The following is a 21,219-nucleotide window of genomic DNA, read 5'->3' as shown; positions in this document are numbered from 1 at the left end:
CTGAGAATCATGAGTAAAATGTGGAGGCTGGACTCTCACAATTCATTTTTGATCCTCTTTCAAAAATAAAATAAAACTTTTAGTTACAAGAATCAAGAAGCCAAGTGAAGGACATGGGTACCAAGAATCAGATCCCAAGTAAAAAGCTGGACAATGAGCAGCAAGTAAGATTCTGAAACTGAGTTAACCCTTTGTCTCAGTCCACAAAAAGTTAAGCATTTTGGGTACTCCTGTTCCCTCTCCACTCCCTCATACCTAACACCTTACTCCATCCAAGTGCTCCCCTTTAATTGCACTTGCCAGGCCCTACTCTAGCCACAATTAGGGAACTGGCTTCTACCCTAAAGAGGAAGGAAAAAAAAAAAACCCAGTCCTTTGACTAAGGCAATGGTTTAGCTCAGTTCCAAGATGCTTAATAAATGCATACTGATGTATTGATCGTTTGATTTCTGGCTGACCATACACATCTCTTTCTGGGTCGACTGCTGCTGCCTGGGTTTCTGGATCCCTGCTGCTCCAAATATTTTTTTTTTTTTTAAAGAGGAGCAATAATTATGTCAGAAAGTCCAACCTCCACTCTTGTGCTCATATTATCCCCTTCCCACCCAGTCCTTTCTTCTTCATTGACCTATCTATATCAACTTTTCAGGACCCAGCTGGCATCCTCCTAATTTCTTGTTCCTCCAATCTATTTTAAGTACCATGTAAATAGCTAATACTTAGTAATAGTTAGTACATAGCACTGTGATTAGTATAATGGTTAGGTCTGTTCCACTGATCTGGCACTTCTCATATACTTCATGATACCAATCAGTAACAGTCACAACTAACATTTACAGAAGGCTTTAACAAAGTGCCTTTCTCATAACACTCCTGTTAGGTAGTTAGTGAAAAGCATTATTCTGTTTTACAGATGAGGAAACTCAGGCTTGTGGAGGTTAAATGACTTGCTGGGAATTCTGATTTCTTCTGACCTGGGTTCTGGATTTATTACGTAGGCTTTGAGCCCTATGTCACCTAATTGTTCTTCTGATCTCAGATTTCCATCTAAACTCTCAAACCATGCAGTGTGACACCATTTATCAACAGGCCCACATTTCTGATCAACATTCACTCCAAGTTCAACTGTATTTAGGCTTGATTCTTCTCATGTCCTCAAAATACTCTAATTTGTGAAACGACTGACATATTTAAATACTTGAAATAGTTAAACAATATAAGATATGGGATAAATAAATAATTTCATATGGGATAAATATATATGTAATTAGTTTATGTGATAAATATACAATCATATGGATATAATATATTATTTTCTTAGTCCCGTGATTTCTACGGTTATAGGGATATATTGAGTGAGGAAACTTCCTTTATAGCAAATGCTTTTTGATTTATTGTGTTAAGAGAATTGCCTGAGGCCCTGTAGTTTTAAATTCTTTGCCCCAGTCACTCAGGCACTGTGACATTGGAGAGTGTAGAATCCAGGTTATCCCAAAACCGAGACCCAGCTCTTTAGCTACTGCGAAGGGCTGACTCCTGGGAAGTATAATAAATAAATGAATTGGAAGCAGCTTAGTGGCACAGTGGATAGAGTGCTATGCTAGGAGTCAGGAAGACATCTTCCTGAGTTCAAATCTGGCCTCAGACACTTACTAGCTGTGTGACCCTAGCACAAGTAACTTAACCCTATTTGTCTCAGTTTCCTCACCCGTAAAACAAGCTGGAGAAGGAAATGGCAAACCATTCTAGCATCTTTGCCAAGAAAACCCCAAATGAGGTCATAGAGCATCAGACAAGACTAAAATAAGTGAATTCTATTTGGACAATTCACAAAATGCAATATATTTCTTTAGTCTGGAAGTACCTCCAGGGGCCAGGTCTCAGCAGTGTCTGGCATACCATAGAATACTCAGTAAATAGAATTGATATTAATTTTCTCCAAAAAGATGCACAAAGTGTCCGAAGTTAGGGTACTAAGGACATCTCCAAAACAATGTTACTAATTTGCTCTGTTCCTTGTCTACAGCCAATGACAAGCCAAGATTTTCTTGTTTGTGACAACCACCAGAAATACGATACATGGAAACAGATGACGATTATTGATTCCTATACTGACTTATGTAATACTGACTATAAGAAAACGTGTCAGGACAGGTTGAGGATATCCTTTTATCGGCAACCCTTGTTTCACTTGAGAGAGGGGAAAGACTAGACTTAGATCTTAACCATTCTGTTTACTAAATGGGCAGTATAGACCAGAACACTTGCTGATCCGTGGCTTTCTTTTTTGGTTCCATAGTTTAACATCCAATAGAATCTCATCACTGACAATTAAAATTGCGTATAAAATCCTTTCCATTCCATTCCCCATTAAATAATCTGCTTCCTCTGCCCCTCTCCCATTATCATTTGTCTTATGAAACTTTGCTAAGGGAAAACATAAATTAATCAGCATCAAATTAATTCAGTTTTTATTATGCTTTTGTGGTTTTATGTACATAAAGTCTTATGTATCAGTCATACTCTACTCATCTTCGTGACTTGAAACCCCAGTAGATTATTATACAGACCCCAATCTCCATCTTCCACCACTTGATTCTTTATTCCCATCCCCCTCAAACCTCCCATCCCAAAGTTCCAACCAAACATCATAATCTTCTTCCATTGTGCCTTCTACAATGTCTGTTCCATAGGCAATAAACTTACTTTTATCCTAAAATTTTTCTTCTTTCACTCCTTCATTTTCAAACTATTACTGAAACCTGACCTCTTCCCTAATAATACAGCCTCCTTGACCATCTTTTTTAATACTGACTGTACCTTATTCCCCTTAGCCTGCTGGTCAAGACAGGGGAGATAGAATACTACTTTTTTTCCCCATTGTCACTTCCAGGTTTTCTCCCTACCTTCTGTGAGGTTTACGTTATTCATCTCTACTACCAAATCATGTACCAAGGTATATGACTTACAGTTTTTCTCTCCTCCCCAACCTCTACCCTCATACTAGAGAATTTCAGTATATACACTGAGTTTCCTTAAATACACTAATCACCGAGTTCCTCAATCTATTCATTTCCTATGACCTATTCCTCCACCTGCCTCAGCTACACAAAAAGATGGTCATATCCTTATCTTTCCATCATCCACAAATGTCCTGCCTCCATGTTTGAGGCAGCTAGGTGGTGCAGTGGATAGAGCACCAGTACAGGAGTCAGGAGGACCTGAGTTCAAATCTAAACTCAGACACTTAACACTCACTAGCTGTGTGACCTTGGGCAAGTCACTTAAACCTAATTGCCTCATCCTGGGTCATCTCTAGTCATCCTGATGAATATCTAGTCACTGGATTCAGATAGCTCTGGAGGAAAAGTGAGGCTGGTGACCTGCACAGCCCTCCTTCGCTCAAAAAAAAAACAAAGTCAAGTGCAAGTCATGTCACCATTTCTCTGATGATATGGTCTTCTTTGGCAACAAAGGACAAACACACACACAATTATTACACCTCAGAGTCTTTGGTGAATCAATTTAATCTTCCTGGATCTTAGTTTTAAAATGAGGGAATTGGACTACATGGCCCCTGAGGGCTTCCAGCCAGAGGAATGCAAGAACACGATTCATTGCCTTTTTATGATGATGTCCTGCTAAAAATCAATAAACGCTAGAAATATTCAGAATAGTGTTAGAGAATGACAGTGGTAGGTGCATGAACCAACTGAGTTTGTGTTCTACTGTCACAGTCTCCAAGACTTAAAGACATTTTCATACTGATGGAATTCTAATAAAGCTAATGATAATCCTAATAAAGCCCTAATATTCTAAATTCCTTATAGCCCCCACTGAACAGCAGAACCTCTGCCCCTACTTAGCCACAACCCCACCTTGACTCAATATCTTACTTCATCATCTATGCCTCAATGCTCAGTAGAACAACAGGTGTGTCCATATCTCACAGAAAAAGCAGGAGTGTCTGTGTGATGGGATCCCGGCCACTGCTTCTAGCTAGCCACTGCCCCCGGACCCATTTCTCATATTTCCCACAGAAACAGCAGGTGTGTCCATGCACTCAACCACAGCCACATCCATCTAGTCTCAGACAGGACCACAATACTCAGCCAATCAAAGGCAGCACCAGGATACCCAACCAGGATATGGACCCCAAAACAATAGAAGGGACTCTGCCTAAGTAGGCACCTGTGCAGTAACAGCAAAAGCTATCCTTTAGGTGAATTTATGACATAGAGAGGCTTATTATAATGTCATTATCATACATACATACCGCCCCCCCAAATGGATTTTTCTGTATGTATTGTGGGTAATCACATGAGCAGTTCCTCTGTGACTGGGACCCCTCCCTTATTACCTAATTCCTTAACAAACCCCTCCTGCCTTTTTAATATTCATCATTTCTGTTATATAACTGCATCTTTATTTACCTTACAAAAATCCATCCTGCTTTTTCTGAAGTTGCTGGTTCCTTTTGGAACTTAGCCCACTTCATGAGAGGCTTCAATCTCAATAAATGCCTATATTTGTAATAGAGGTGGTCTGACTGAATTCTTTGAGATGGTTCCACCATAACACATCATGAAACCACAACAGTACTACAAAGAAGATTTTCCTTTAGCAAACAAAAATCCACTTCTTTCTTTGCTGTTAATCAAGTTTGAAAAAAGTACCTCACTGATATTGATGCTAATAATACAGATCTTTCAAGGTGAGCAAATACAGAATATCCCAAAAGTCTGAGTGCAGTTTTAAGCTTTAATATAAAAGTCTTCCATTTAAAGCGTCAAACTGCACTCAGACTTTTGGCATATCTTGTATATTAGTATATGCTATTTTCACAATAATCCTCTAAGGTAGGTGGTAGTATTATCCTCATTTACCAGATGAGCAAACTAAGAGTCACAGAAGTCGCCCATTTTGTCCTGGATTAGTAAGAAGGACCTGAAGCCAGATCCCAACCAAGAACTTTCTGACACGAAGTCCAGCTTGCTCTATTCACTAGCCCCCATCCACACATCCACCTGTGACTAGAGCATATAAATTAATGGACAATTAACAAACTGTGGGTTTCTTCCATTTTTAAAAGACAATAAAGTAAACTATTTGTAAATTGTTTGTGGCAGGTAAATAGCAAGCCACTGAATTTGTAAGAGGGTAATAGGATTCTTTTAAACCCTGCACCCTGATTCTAGCTCAATTATCTCAACAAGATTTTGATTCTTGGCTAAACTGATACTTTAGATACTGGGCAGATTAGTAAGTGATTAGTGAGTAGCTTCTTTTTACTAGTGGTCATGTCCTTCCCAGGACTACTTAGCCAATCCAGGTAAAGCAAAGGCTATCTGCATACAGTAAAGGACAGAGCATAGGGTATATACTCTCTTCTGAGGTTAAAATACCCCCAAAGCATGACTCTACCAATGCCCTCTTTCCATTGGATAATGGGAAAATCATCTTGGAATATCATCTTTTTTTCTTCTATATACTGTGTACCACTCTGTACTTTACTATACATTATATAAACAAGTATTAACTTAAACTGTACAGTTAAATTCTCCTGAACAACATGGGAAGGTGCTTCCTTCTCCCCTTCCCCTTTAAAAGGCTTCATAAAGATTATGCTTCATAACTGACTTTTCTTGAATGTAAGAGGAAAAGGCTATAGGTAAGCAGTTGTAAATCTTACATGGAATTGTGAAAATGCATATGCTTCCCATCATATATTAACAAAGGCTGAAGTCAACAAGCATTTATATGTGTTTGCATCTAGTGTTTTTATGGCATTCAGTGCTTTAGGTACTAGGGACACAAAGACAGAAAAGAAAACAATCCTTGCCCTCAAAAAGTTTTTGTTCTTATTAGAATCATAGAACCATAGAATCCAAGAACCAGAAAGGGTCAAAGAGGCTATTATTTCTAATGACCAAGAATCCTCTCTGTGAGATCACCCCATCAGGTAACTATTCAGGCTCTCTGCTTGAAGAATGCCAGTGAAGAACTCATTACATCCAGAGAAAGCCCATTAAGGAAGCTATGTGGTACAGTGGATAGAGTGCCCAGCTTGGAATCACCTTCTTGAGTTCATATCTGCCCTCAGATACTTACTTGCTGTATGACCCTGGGCAAGTCACTTAACCCTGTTTGCTTCCATTTCCTCATCTGTCAAATGAGCTGCAGGAGAAGGAAAACATCAAACCACTCCAGTGTCTTTGCCAAGAAAACTTCAAATGGTGTCATGAAGAGTAGGACACAACTGAAAATGACTGAACAAGTAGAAAAAAAAAGGAAATGGGAGGTTCTTGTTAAGTCATTTCAATCACGTCCCAACAAGTCACGACAACTGAATAGCCCATTACAGTTTTTAATTGGCTCCAACAGAAATAAAATAAGTCAATAATATCTGAACTTGGATATAATATAGCCTGATATTTACTGCCTATGCCTGGTAAGCAAAAGGGTGAGAAGCTGGCAGGGCAGAGCAGAAACAGAGAAGGCAGATACTCTCCTGAACTACAAGAAGGGGGTTGTGGCACAACTGAACAGTGAAGAGGAAAGTGTGTCTAGGCCACAGAACAAGTAACTTGAGCAGACTTCTAAAAGATCCAAGTTGAAGCCTGCTCTCATGCTCCACTTCTGAGAACCACACTTGTAACCAGACAGGAAACAGTCAACTTCCTTGTCTTCTTTAAAGTCTCAGTTCCAATCTCATCTTCTGAAAAAGGTCTTTCTTTATCCCTATCCATGCTAATGCTTTCCTTCTGAGATTTACCTCCCAATTTACTATATGTATGTATATACATATATATGTGTATATGTGTACATATGCATAAATAATCTGCATGCACGTAATTGTTTGCATATTGTCTCCCCTTTTGGAATGTTAGCTCCTTTAGGGAAGGCACCCCACTTTTGCTTTTTTTTTTATAATCTCTGCATTTAGCAAAGTGCTTGGAAAGCAGTAAGCACTTAATAAATACTTGTTCACTTGCCCTAGCGAGGCCACATGATAGATTTCTTCCATCCTTAGATTAGAGCACTACTGACTGGTACGCAGACCAGGGCTATTTCAGCTGCTGGGTGGTCACTAGTTTTCTTTGTCTGTGCTAGGATTAGAGGAGACTAAAACAAAAATTATCAATGGACTGGGCTCTCTCCTCCAACCAAAACTATTGCTGGTAGCAGGAATATAACCTTTGCTCCTTCTGTCAGGCCACATCCCAGCCTTTTGGCCCCCAGAACATTCCACAAAAGTTAAGCCTTCACATCCCATGCTTTGACACTGCACAGCCTAGTGTACCATAAAGTAAACAATGAAGACCTCCCCCATTCTAAATGAGTTCAAAAAGTTCTATCACAATGGATACCATATATGGTGTTTGCTCCATGCTTTATTTGTTAGGAAAGCACTAAGTTATTAGGAAAAAGATTCCTATGGGTTCTAAATTCAGGACCCACTTTCACCATCTATTAGAAGAATGGAGTGGAGAGGAAGGGAGCACAAAATTTACAGGAGACAAATTTCACAAGATCATAAATTGAGGATTGAAAGTGACCTCAGAGGCCAAATAATGCAACCTTGACATTTGATGAATGACAAACTGCAGTCCAGATGGGGCAAGTGACCAGCTAAAGGTGACACAGGTACTAAGTGGGAAAACTGGAATAACCCAGTCTTCTGATGGCAAATCCAGCATACTGATTACTGAAGTTTCTCCCAGGGTTTTTAGGAAATCACAGGTCTTTCAACTGCAAGGGATCCTCAGGTCAGGTAGTACAACTGACTCATTTTTCATATGAGAAAACTAACTTGTTGAGAAGTAAAGGAACTTGACCACAATTAATGGCAGCAGCAAAAAACCAAACAAGCCATTCAGCGAACACAGCCTGATCCAATGGTATTTCCTCACAGTCCTATAGAGGATTGCAACTAAGTCATATTCTGCTTCTAAAAGCTGTGACTTCCTTCAATTCACTCAACTTCTCTGGGACTCAGTTTCCTTACATTTAAGATGATCCTATGACAAAATACCCAAAATAACACTTTAAAACTAAATTCCAGGTCATCTCAGGCTACTGCTGTCCCTCAAAATTAATCTAGGTGGCAGCCCCAGTTTTGGGTAATGGAATTTCCTTTAATAAAGAAGTCCTCTTCTGTACTTCACTTTGTCATTCATAAAATGGCAGGATTGGTTATACTAATTGGTCTCCATCCCTTTCAACTTTCAGTCTATGCTCTTGTGCTATGAAATGGTCTCTGATGCAGAACCTGAGTCACCTAGTCTTCCACTAAATGGGAAGGGACCCTTAAGAACAACTCTACCTAAGCTGGAAATGGGGTATGATTTGTCTGGTTTGACCCCACTGGGTAGAAATTGCAGGGTGGCAAATTTTGGACAGGAAAAGAAAAACTGTCTAACAATTAAAGTTGTCTAAAAGTAAAAGTGTATGCCTCAGTAGGTAAGAAGTGTATTTTTCTCCCTGGAGATCTTCAAATAACAGCTTGACTACCTGTGGGGGAATCCATTAACAATGGTAAGTAGAGACTGACAGGCAGACCACGAGGCAATTCACAACTCTAAGATTCTATGATATGGGAAGAGATTTCACTTTATTCCTTGGACAGATGCATTCAGTTATCTCATCATGGTTGAATATTAGCTCCCTCACCCCTCCTAAGCTCACCTAGCAAGTTCTGAACTTAAAGTTTTCAGGAAGACCTGAATTCGAGTGACTGGTTTTATGGCCACGGGCAAGCCCCTTGACCTCCCCGAGTCTCACTTTCCTCCTCTGTAAAAAAGGGATAACAATATTCCCAGGGATATGGTAATGATACACATAAAGCACCTTGAGAATTGCAAAGGGCCAGATGAACGCCTGCTACTATTTAGATGAGACTTTTCACTAAAACCAAACTATAGGGAGATGTTGGGACAACATGAATGATAAAGCTGCTCTAATACAGTGAATTATTTATCATAAAGTCACTGCAATATGCATTCACGACAACATGTTATTTTTGGTATCTGACCCACAACTGCTATTTTATTTGGGGAATTTCTATTATACTTTATTCATATTCAGAGAGTTTTATAATTACCAAGTGATATATTATACACACATACAAATGAATTATCTCATCCTTGCCTTACAACACTGTGAACAGCAGGAGTATTATCATCCCTATTTTAGAGATAAGGAAACTGAGACACAAGAGTGATTAAGTGACTTGACTTCAATGGTAAATAGCAGAGCTAGAATCAGATTAGCCCTTCTGCTCTAGGGAGAGGGAATTTCATTTAACACTTAACAACACAGTAAGAAATTACAGTACTTTGTTGTTACTCAGTCCTGTTTGACTCTTCATGACTCCATTTTGGGGTTTTCTGGGCAAAGATACTGGAGTAGTTTACCATTTCCTTCTCCAGCTCATTTACAGATGAAGAAACTGAGGCAGTCGGGGTTAAGTGACCTGCCATGGGTCATGCATTCAGTAAGTGTCAGAGTCTGATCTGATGAAAATGAATCTTCCAGATTCCAAGCCCAGTGCTCTATCCATTGCACCATTTAGCAGTAGCACAAATATTACTACTACCATTCTGAAGACACCAATATTGAGGACCAGAAAGGTTGAAATGGCCAAGGACACTCAGATAAGTCCTTGTCCTAAGTCCTGGTTCCCGGACTTAGACCATCAGCGCTCTCCTGCTATGCCACATTGTCTTGTCTAATAGCACAAATGTATAACAAGCACTTCCTTTAACTGTCACCATGTAAAAAGCCCACAAATTTCTCTGTTCCACTACCCACAACCTTTTGAGAACAATAAATTATTTCCTCTTCCTTGAGCTAATAAATAAATCACCATTGTGTTCTTATTAAAAGCCATAACAATCCTGGCAACAAGAGCTTCTTCCTAGAGTCAATAAAAAAGATCCTAAGAGCAGAAAAATATAGAGCTATTTCCCACATGCATGCACCACAGCATATTTCTCAGAAATGTGTGATTCCATGTGCCCACACACATAATGGTCAAGCAGTCCCATGAGTTTGTGCATTTTGAGCCTACTGTGATAAATTTGGAGAATGTTAAAGTATTCTGGTAGCAAACAAGATGGCGTTTATCAATAATGAAACCAGGCTAGCCAGACACCCCTAATGGAATTGCTTTATTAAAACACGTGACACAGATAGATACTCAAGTGGGCAAAAATCAATCACAAAAAGGTCAAAAATAATAATTGGCACTTACATGAGGCTTTAAAGGTGGCAAAGCAACTTTCCATACTATTACTTCATTAGATTCTCACAAGAACCTAGCAAAATAAGTAGAACTAATGAGTGTCAGAATTGGAATTTGAACTCAGGTCTCCTCTGGCTGACCTGTATCATACAACCTTCTCAATGGTACTTGCTACTAATATACTAATTAGATGCTACTAATATAGTAATTAGGAATAAAAAGGGTGCTTGTTGCTAGGGAGACAAAGATGAAAAGTAATGGCATCCTTTCCATCAAGAACCTTCCAGTCTAGTTGAGGGAAGTATGAAACATGAGCACATAATAAGAGTTGGGGTATCATGAGGTAAAAGGAAAGATTCAGACAAAGCACTCTAGCAAAATTTCAAAAGGAAAGAATATTTTCATTTGATGAACTCAGGGAAGGTGGCACCTTGGTACAGCCTTAAAGGATGAGAAAAGACAGGTAATATGGTAATAGTAGTGAAAAGAACAGTGGGGTTGGAGGCACAGGAACCGGGGTCAAACTTTGTTCTCCTCTTGAGCAAGTCATTTTGTCTCTCTAGGCCTCAGTTTCCTCATCTGTCAAATGAGAGGCTTATTATCTCTAAGATGCCTTCTAACTCCAAATATATAAGCCTGTAATTCCAAAAGGTAAAGATAAGGAGGAAGTAAATTACAGGTATAAAGAGGCAGCCTGCAGACTATGAGGGATAAGGCCCCCAACCTATCATTTTAATGGATTTGAGAACTCCTGGGTAAAGAATTTTCTTCTACCAATATAGGTTAGTACATTCTCTGTAATTTATAGCAGTCTTAGAGAGTTACCCAGAGCAATTAAGAGTTAAATGATGTGCCCAGGGTCACCCAGCTAGTGCATGTCAGGTGAGACTTATATCTAATGCTCCTGGCTCAGAGGCCAGCTCCAAGTTCATCAAACCCATGCTACTCAGTGTAAAATGAATGAATTAAAAAATCAGCGTTTATGGCAATTACATCAGACAGTATTCAAGAACTCAGCAACAAGTAATCCAAAGACCTGTGAGAGCAAGAGAAGGAATCCCAACTCCAACATAAATTCTCTGTATAACTAGTGAGCAAAACTCTTGCTTAATTCTTTAAGACTCAGTTTCCTCATTGGTAAAACAAAGGAGTTGGTCTAGACGACCTCAAGATGCATGCCCCTATGACCTACAAGTACTTTAGTAAGCAAAGTTCTACCTTAGAATCTCTTACTATTTATAGGTAGGAGTATTTCCTTAGGTGGCACAGTCGATAGATTGCTGATCCCGAGGTTAGGAAGACCTGAGTTCAAAACATTCTAGTTTTGTGTGACCCTGGGCAAGTCATTGAATCTTTGTTGTTGTGAGGATCAAATCAGATAATATTTTTTATAAGTACTTAGCATGGTGCCTAAATTAGACAATAATTGTAAAAAGCACTTTGAACTGTGCCTGGCTTAGAGTAGATAAATGCTTATTCTCTCCCCTTCTCCCATAACAACTCTGCATCCTGATTGCCTCACTACTTTTCTCCCCTTCAGCCTTCATCTTCTTTGTTTACAAGAAATTAATTTTATTCATTTGCCTATATTTTTAAAGGCAGAGTCATGAGGAGAAGATCCTCAGGTTTTTTTAATCAATTCCATCCTCTCATTTTATGAATGAGGAAACTGAGCCCCAAAGAAGGGAAGTACTTTGCTCAAAATCAAAGTAATTAGTGACACATCAGGTTGGAAATTGTCTCCTTCTGAATCCAGTTCTCTAAACTACATTAAAGTTGACTTGATATATTTTCATATGAAAATTGTTTTCTATCCCTACAAAAATACATTTTCCGTGACTTTTGTAACATAATCCCCCCCATTCAAATACAGCCAAGTAATCATTAAATGTCATCAATTGATGAACATTTATTTACTGTCCAGATTATTCACACACAACATGAAAGTATACAGAAATATATACAGTCATTCTCCTGTACTTAGATATATAAAGGTGTCCCAAAAGTCTTAGTGCAGTTTTTACACTATTTAAACTTACTCTGAGGAGATGGCAAATCTGCCCTTCTATAGAATAGTAGATCAGGCTGCAACCCAACTGTCCAAATCAGAAGCTACACACTTGTTTAATATTTCTTCCATTATCCCTGGAGAGCCTTCTATAGAACAGTGCTCGCTGCCTTCTGGGTAAAGAATGGTGATCAATGTAGTGTTCACCCATGCAGTCTAAGCAAGATGTCCCCAAAATTACCTACTATGTGCTGGATGCTTATATTATCTCATTTGTTCTTCACAACAGCCCTGGGAGGTAGGTGCCATAATCATCTCCATTTTACAGTTAAGGAAGCAAGTAATTTGCCTATAGTCATGCAACAAGACAGCAGTGGTTTATTTACATTCTTTGGTATAGTTCCATCAAAGCCATAAGAATAGCCTTTCTCAGAGTCACGAGCAAATAACAAATTCTACTCTAACCTTCCTAGATCATCCATGCCAAACAAAAAAGAGGCACACGAGGTCAAACCTGGATCGAGGGGAGTTCCAGCAGTACATGCTTCCAGACATATTTTGATTTGGAAAGCGTGGGCAGAAAAATCAGAAATAAAAGATGCAATTGCATCTGCTACATTTAGACCCCTTTTGCTGCTAGTAGATTTATTCAGTTTTCAAAATGTTAGAGCTATTTTAGCATCATTTTTGGCTTGGCTGTCTTCCTCCACCTCCTTTAAAAAAAAAAAAAAGAAAAAATGAGTAGCTTTCAATCAACACAGACAGGTCAAGACTCAGATTGTTTTGGAGTAAAACACAAAGCCTTCTCAGAAGGAACTGGTTCTAATTGGCTTCTCCAAGTAATTTCAGATCATAATTACAGAGTCCAGACTTGAGGACTTCCCCAGGTACTCTCAACAGCTAAGGCTTACTAGCACTTTCCTCATAACAGACCTACAAGGAAGGCAGGTGGTTGCAGGTATTCTTAAGTTATTTCCAAAATTAGGTCAATGAAGTTGAGATAGACTAAGTTACCAGCCCAAAAGCACAAAGCTAGTGACAGAGTTGAGATTCAAATCCAGATCTTCTGATGCCAAATCTCATGTTTCCTTGCAAGTCACTGGACATGACATAAGCAGCTAATAATAAAAGCACCTAATTCATAGGCTGTTATATGTAATAAAATGTATCATTGTTGTTCAGTTGTGTCCAACTTCTCGTGACTCCGTGAACATGGAGTTTGTTTGGCAAAGATGATGGAGTGGTTTGCCATTTCCTTCTCCAGTGGATTAAGGCAAACAGGTTAAGTGACTTGCCCAGGGTCACACAACTAGCAAGTGCCTGAGACTGGATTTGAACTCAGGCCTTCCGGACTCCAGGTCCAGCATTCTACCCACTGAACCTTACAGCTGCCTCAAAATGATATATTACACATATGTAATACATGTGAAGTATATATGTAAAATGATTTGCAAACTTTAACACCCTACATAAATGCTAGCTATTATCATTATATGAGATATAACTAACACATAATGAGATGACCTTTTTTTTTTCCTTTTTAAACAAACATATCAAAACTCAGAAAGTAGAAGTGCTAAGGTTGTTGTCTGAGTAACGGTTCAAATTCTGGTTCTACTACTGTCTGTGTGATATTGGGCAAGTCAACTTCTCAGGACCTTGATTTTTTCAATTGTAAAATGAGAGGATACAATTAGATGACTTCTAAGGTCCCTTCCTGTTATAAAACTGACTCTATGACCTATTATCCTCTGAACTTTTATGTGCATATTAATGCTGCCTTCTAAGGAGTCTTCTTAGAAGACTATTTATTCTATTAGCATTTCTTGTTCCCTGTGACAGGTACTGTACTATTCTAACAACAGTCATTGCCTAAAAACACTTTGGACTTTTCATCTGAGATCTACCTGTGTCACTGTTCTCAATGGTGCCCAAGGTCACATCTAATGACCATGCAGATATTTTGGTTGTTGTCCTAGATGATCTGATTTAGACTGAAATTTATGATTTCAAAAATCATTTAATTCAAAACTTTCATTTCAGAGATGAAGAAACTCAAGCCCAGAGGTTAGTGACCTAAGATAATACAGCTATCCAGTGGGACACAAAGGACTCAGGCTTTCTGACTCCCAGTTCAGTATTTTTCTATGATACCTGTCTTTACAGTCTCTTTCCGAGTCCTCAATAGCTAAGATTTCATTCAACACTTGGAAATATCCAGATGATCATTCTTACCACTGTTCATCAAAGAGTCTAGAACTATGCAGACACAACTATCTCAAATTAAAACAGTTCTCTTTCAAATACAAATTTAGGACATCAGTTATGATCAGAAATGTCCCAGTCATTCAAAATTACTTCATTTTAAATAAAGATAAGGTGAGAAAAAAAGAGAGGTGGGAGTGAGAAGCAAATTAGAGTTATGGGATAGAGCAGCTCATTAAAGGTTTGAAAAGGAGGCAGGATCAATGCCTTAAGGTAAAGACAAGGCAGATTTTAAAAGAATATGGAAGAAGGTAAGGTGGGACTTTTCCTTCATTTGACAAATTACAAAGATAGTCTGTAATGGTTTATCTGATGTACACTTAACACTCATTAATCCATTTTGGCAGAAGGAAAAAAAATGAAAAAAAAAAAGATCATGGAAATAGAACTGGAAGGCACCAGAGAGCTCATCTTGGCCATCTGCCTCATTTTATAGGTGAGGAAGCCGGGGAAGCTAGCCAGGTGTGATTTGCCCAAGGTCATACAGGTAGAAAGCATTGGAGGTGGTGTTTGAATCCTAGTTCTCTTAATCCAGAGACAGTGTTCGCTCCACAGTACCATACTTCCGCCAGAATTTCACATTATCTTATTTCTTGAACTGAGACACCCGATTACCAAATGACTAGCCAACTCTACATTTGGCAAAGTTATTCCTAGGACCCACTTGATGAAAGTCTATTGTTTACTTATTTCATATAATCATAGGATTTAGAGCTGGAAGAGACATTGGCAGTAGTCCTAGACCTTGAATTTCCACCCCCTTATTTCAAAGATGAGGAAACTGAGGTCTAGAAGGGTGAAATAACTCGCCCAAAATTATGCAGTTCGATAATAGACCTAGGATTCTCAACTCAGTTCCTCTGCCATCAGTTCCTGTGTTCTTGACACTATACCAAAGCTAAAGGCATTCCTTTTGGGAAGACTAAAACATTCAAATCACATACCTCTCCTCCTCCCCAAACTAAAAGCACACAGAGGTCCTTTCCGCTGGGGATGAACAAGCATTACAGAAAATACATCATCATCTCAATGAAATGCTCTTTGACAGTGAGCCAAAGTCCCTGACTGCAGTCACACAATCCCAGCCTTATAGTACCCCGGAATCTAGACAGTCAGTCCTTAAGGGGCTTAGCAAATGCCTTTGCACCACAGTCTTCTTATTCCAACGGGCAGAGATGGGGGTCCCAGATCACCTCTCCAACCAGACAAGAAAGAAAACTGATCCACCCCCTTCCTAAGGAGTTCCCCCTACAACCTAAGCGAACCTGGTCGGGAAGATTTACGAAGGGCAGCCAGATCAGGACCCGAAGGGTGGTCTGCATAATCCCCTTAGGAACTACTGGTATTCATACAATTCTTCAAGGTTTTTTTTGTTTTGTTTTGTTTTGTTTTAAGGAGATGGCTCCTCACCTCTAGCGCTTAAAAAATGTGATTATTACTGTAACTGTAAATTATGATATTAATATAATTATATATGGTTCTCATTACCTCGATTGGTCCCCAGGGAAGCTGAATTGGTACCCCTACCTCTAAAACTAAAATGCCCCAGTAATGGAATGGCAGTGTACGTTTGAAAAATAGGGGCTACTAAGAACTCAATAATCAATCTCCTAGAAAGTCTAGAGAGCCAGGTCAGGCTAAAATGCACTTGCTTTTGGGAACAGTTCCAGGTGAAAATGACAGATTAGAGAGGATCTGGCTGCACCATAACTGTTTACCGAATGAAAAGCTACAACTTGTTCAACGCTTCTCCTTGCGTCCTCGAGAGTCAGCCTTGACACTCACATTGCCCCCATCCCTGGCACTCTCTCGCCTCCCACCCCAGACCAGCAGGAGGAAGAGTCTTCTCTAGACTTATACTTTCTGTCAGAGGGGCTAGGGGCTGGAGACTGGCGTAAAGAAGGTAAACGGCAGCGGAAGCCCCCTCAATTAAGAAAGTGGTTCGAATCTTGCCCCCGGGTCATCTACTACACCCACCCGTAGACCAGAAAAACAACTTTGACTCCACCAAACCTCGGTTAGTGCGGCCGCAGGGTTAATTTGAAGCAACATACCCAGCTCACAGACCCCACTTCCTAGCTGAGACACCACATAGATCAGTACTGAACCGAACCCTGGGTATGGGGGACGGAGGGAGGTAGTGGAAGCTAATAATAACATATTACAGAAGGCATACAACCCTTGCAAGGTGAAGAAATGGAGATGGGATCAAAGACCAAAGCCAAGTCTCTTTAGCTCAAGCAGCAGTTTTGGAAGGAAACGCATTGTTTAGTTGGGGAGGAGGGCGGGGAGCTGCGGAGAAGCAGATTAGTAGACAAGCTAACCTCTGTGCCAACCGCAATTAAAAGAGTCGCGCTCTGGGAGGGTAACCCTTTCCCAGTATGGGAGTATGGAGTCTCGGAGGGAAATGAGAGAGGGGGATCTTTGGGGGAAATGACACCGTTCCCCACCCCAATCTCAGGGGCTTATACCCCAGAATATAGGGATATGAGCCGGAACTGTGATTCGAGCAGCGGATGGAAGAGGGAGGTGGGAATGTAGGAGCTATAGGCTAGGATGAAAAAAGGGACTTGGAATATGGGTGAAGGGAGGGAGTAAGGAGTGGGGATGTTTGCTAAAGGGTGGAAGGAGGTGACACTATGACAAAAAGAAGAAAATGGGCTCGGACCAAGGCAGCTACAGACAGAACAGGAGATAGAGGGGTCCCCATGCCGGAAGACTAGGGTCTTCATCCTTATCGATAAAAAGTCCCGGACTCCCAGCTCACGCACAGGGCTTCAGTGGGCGCCTTTCGTGCGGGGCTCGGGAAGGTGCACAGGGCAGGGGGAGACTATGGGTCAAGGTCCTCACCTTTTTGCTCTCCGTGTCACCCACGATCCTGGACTCCCCGGTCAGAGAAGAGGAGCGCCCTGGCTGCCCCCCCAGAGTCTCCTGCTGGGGGGACATCGCTTCCATGAAGAAAATCCCAAGCAAATCCCGCCCTTGCGCGGGGAGCTACTCGATCATATCTTCTCGGGAAAAGCGGTCGGAGAGAAACGCGAGAGAAGGTTGGAGGGGAGCCCACACCTAGGACTCAAGGCTCAGTAAGGACGCACGCCGGGGGGCATCCACCCCAGCGAGCGTTCCTCCAGTCGGGGCCATGTAAAGAAAACTGCACTCGGCTCCGCCGCTTGCTAGAGGGGATTAAAACGCTGCAGGAGCGGACTAGCGCCGCCGCTGCGCCGAGCTCCGCCCCTGGGCCCGCCCCCTCCCCAGAACCCGCCCCCCCCAGCCCCCAGCCTGGCCCCTTCCTGCCCCCGAGCTTCCAGCTTCTGAGGTTTGGGAGCGCGCGACCCCGCACGCGCTTGCCTGGCATCTAGTCTCCGGGCGCAAGCCACGGACCTGCTTGTTTCTTAAGCACCTAACTGATCTGGTCCATCTCCCAAGGATCGGATGCTTTGTGACTCAAGCCGGGGGGCTTCTGGTGCCAGGGAAGGCGCTCCCGCCGCCACCCCCTCTTCCCCGAATGGACCAGCGCCCCTCCTGAGATGCTTCCTTACGAAAAAAGAAACCACCCAGTACACCCACTCGATGGAGCTGGGTGGAATTCTGCTAGAATTGAATTCCCAGCTAGTTCTGGTTCTATGCAAAGGCAAGACATTTTTAGAGTCCCCTCCCTTCCCCTAGCATTTGTACTTTGCAAACTGCCGATCATTGAACAAATTTGGGAAGGCTATGGGAGCATCCAATTTCTTGTGCAATCAAAAATGTTACTTGCCCTGGCAAATCTTACTGGCATTTGTACACATCCATCCGCGCCTCTGCACAATTTACATAAAGGAGGCGTGCTTGCTGGAGGGTACCCACACGTGGGCATCCAAAACGCCAAAGGGCATTTAGGAAAATTCTGACAGAGATGGCTCTTTGAAATGTGGCTTAGCTATTGAGAAAGCTACAATATGTGGAAGCCTTTATCAGATATCAGGTCTGAAATCACAACTTCCTGCCAACCTAAATTCTGGCATATTTTTTCAAGGTCACAACAGAACCGGAGGATAGGGAAGGAGCCGTAAAGAGGAGGGGATCTCGGAATTAGGGCGGAGACCCACTGCAGTTTGAGTCACTGCTTTCTGTAAGAGCTGGCTGACTCGATCTGGTCCTTTGGAAGGTGGCATTCTTTGAGAGAGAACCGCAGAATCCCTGCTTGTCTGTGGTGAGGAAGGGCATATGACGGTAACAGGTTGTTGACTGGCTGTCTTTCTGACTGAAAGAAAGAAACCCAGGTTCCTGCAGCCTTGGGCTAATAAAGTTACCAGGCCAGGTTTCATAAGAATAGGTCTATGTTGGCCCTATTCCAACTGTGAATTGGTGTACAAAAGAAAACACACAAAAACACCGCACCGCAAACTGTTTATTGTGGAAATAATGAGGAGAAAATGTTCCAGCCCATTTTAAGTCGGGTCCACACTACATTGTTTAAAGTAGGTTTACGTGATCTTCACAATCCTATGCATTATTCAGGGCTTCGGGGGTTTGATCCTCTGTCCCTGCTTGACAGCTAGTGCCTAGTCTGATTTTACAGAGGCTTGCCCTTCTAGTTATGGGCACTATTATCTTTTGATCTAGATTTGCAAAATATTTTTGCACTCACTTCTTTTTGGTTAGAGCCCCTGCTCAGTGGTTGGTGTTCAGTCATTTCCAACTCTTCAGGACCCCAAGATACTGGAGTAGCTTGCCATTTCCTTCTCCACTTCATTTTACAGATGAAGAAACTGGGCAAATAGGGTGATGTGACTTGCCCAGGGTCACACAGCTAGTAAGTGTCAAGATAACCTGCTATAGTAAATAAGAAGTTGATCTCACAGTTAATATGACCTGAGTTCAAGTCTAGCCTCTGGAACTACATGGCCTCCACAGCAAGGGAATCTCAAGCTCTTTCCGTAAAGTATTTTGTTTCTCCCAATAGAATATAAGCTCCCAGAAGACAGGCATTGTTCTGTTTTTTGACTTTGTTCCTGGAGCAAAGTGGGCAATGAATAAATGTTTGCTGATTGATACTGGGAGGAAACATATACACAGATAAATACAAAATATTTTTGTAAATAGGTTTTGTAAGTAGTAATACAAAATAATAAATACAAACTTTTTTGTAAATTTTTTGTAAATAGTAAATACAAAATAACATGTGGGGGGAACTATCACCTGGAGGGACCCAGAAAGGTCTTGAATTGGAGGTGTCATTTGAACTGAGATATGAAAGAAGTTCAGGATTCTAAAGGCGTAGGAGATATTTGAATTGTTTTCCTATGCCACACAACCCTTCAAATGTTTATTTTAGAGGTGAAACTATTCCAGCTGAGAATTTGTTCTTAAATTTTGAACTTTTCTTCTGAATAAAAAATATCTTATTATCAAAGTCAATTTTTTCTGTCCTATAATTATAAAAAAAATTCAACTTTCTTCATGATCTTTATTTTTAAGCAGTTTCAAAAACCATTCATTAAACTCTCACCTGAAGAGCATGGTGGTAGGCCTGGGAAATACAATGATTAAGTAAGATACAAGTTCCTACTCATGGAGCTCACAGTCCAGTCAAGATGAAGGTGCACACACATACAAATAACTAGAATTTTTTAAATGGCCTGGTAAGTAGATGGCAAGTGCCAATAACATGCTCTGGAAAGACTTGAATTTCCAATGTTTTTTGTTTGAATTCTTCAGACTACAGTCCCCAAAGGAAATTTGAAAGTAAGACTTTTCCTGAAGAAGATTGCTATGAAGACAAATGTTCTATCCTGTCCTTTGAAATTTTGTCCCCCTTGGATTTTATATAGCATATTGTTTTGTTCCTGTCTAAACCAGTTATTGGGCAACTAAGTGGCACTGAGTGCTAGGCCTGGAGTCAGGAGAACTTGTCTTCCTGAATTCAAATCCAGCCTCAGATACTTGCTGACAGTGTGACCCTGGGAAAGTCACTTAACCTTGTTTGCCTCAGTTTCCTCATCTGTAAAATGAGCTGGAGAAGGAAATAACAAACCATTCAGGTATCTATGCCCAGAAAACACCAAATGGGGTAAGAAGAATTGGATACAACTGGGAAGCAATAACAACAAATCAGTTATTATACATAACTGTGTATGATAGTCCACAGTGAATGTAACTTTAACTCTCTTAATATAGAGAAAACTCCATAAGGTTAGAGACCATATCATATCTAAATTTTGGACTTATTCAGTGCATAGCACTTTGCCCCTTGCACACAGTAAGTAGTACAATAAATTTTTATGTAATTGAACTGCTTTGAGTTGTGGTGTTAGAGGTCTTTTTCCTTACCTCCCAAGTCACAGCTGACAGTATAAAAATGGCAACTTAATGGAAAAACAAACTACTCTCCCCTTTCACATATGGTGAAGATATATATGTTCCCTACAGTTCTGATTATCTGAGAGACAGGGTCATACCAGAAGACAAATGCAGCAGGATTAGTCAAGGGATTTGATGTTCAAAGTGGGACACAGGCAGGATGCATCAGGAACATTTTGAAACAAAATTGAAAGTAAAGTCCTGAAATAGCAACATCTACAACTCGGAAACACAAGTAGCAGACTTCTAGCAGGAAGCAATCAAAGATAGAGCAGAGTTTGGTTGGAGACAAAAAGTTGTACTTTCCTTGAAGTATAACAAAGGAAAAAAAACTCCCTAGAAGAGCCCTGTCCATTCA

The 21,219-nt window shown here is 40.7% G+C and overlaps 1 protein-coding gene across 3 annotated transcripts in view; it reads right to left on the bottom strand.

The window, feature by feature from the left end:
* Window positions 1-17,772, bottom strand: part of ARHGAP20 (Rho GTPase activating protein 20) — a 165,383-nt gene extending 147,611 nt beyond the window's left edge. For 2 of the 3 annotated variants that reach the window (XM_072611160.1, XM_072611161.1), the window contains exon 1: window positions 17,370-17,772. In XM_072611160.1, coding sequence (XP_072467261.1) covers window positions 17,370-17,474 — 105 coding nt within the window. In that variant the 5' untranslated portion in view covers window positions 17,475-17,772. Of the gene's footprint in view, window positions 1-10,255; window positions 10,320-17,369 lie in introns of all 3 variants that reach the window. The other variant, XM_072611162.1, reaches the window with a different exon arrangement.
* Between the last annotated feature and the right edge of the window lie 3,447 nt (window positions 17,773-21,219).

This window comes from Notamacropus eugenii, chromosome 5 (genome assembly GCF_028372415.1).
Source record: "Notamacropus eugenii isolate mMacEug1 chromosome 5, mMacEug1.pri_v2, whole genome shotgun sequence".
Taxonomy (NCBI): Eukaryota; Metazoa; Chordata; class Mammalia; order Diprotodontia; family Macropodidae; genus Notamacropus; species Notamacropus eugenii.
This window is presented reverse-complemented; position numbering and strand designations above follow the sequence as displayed.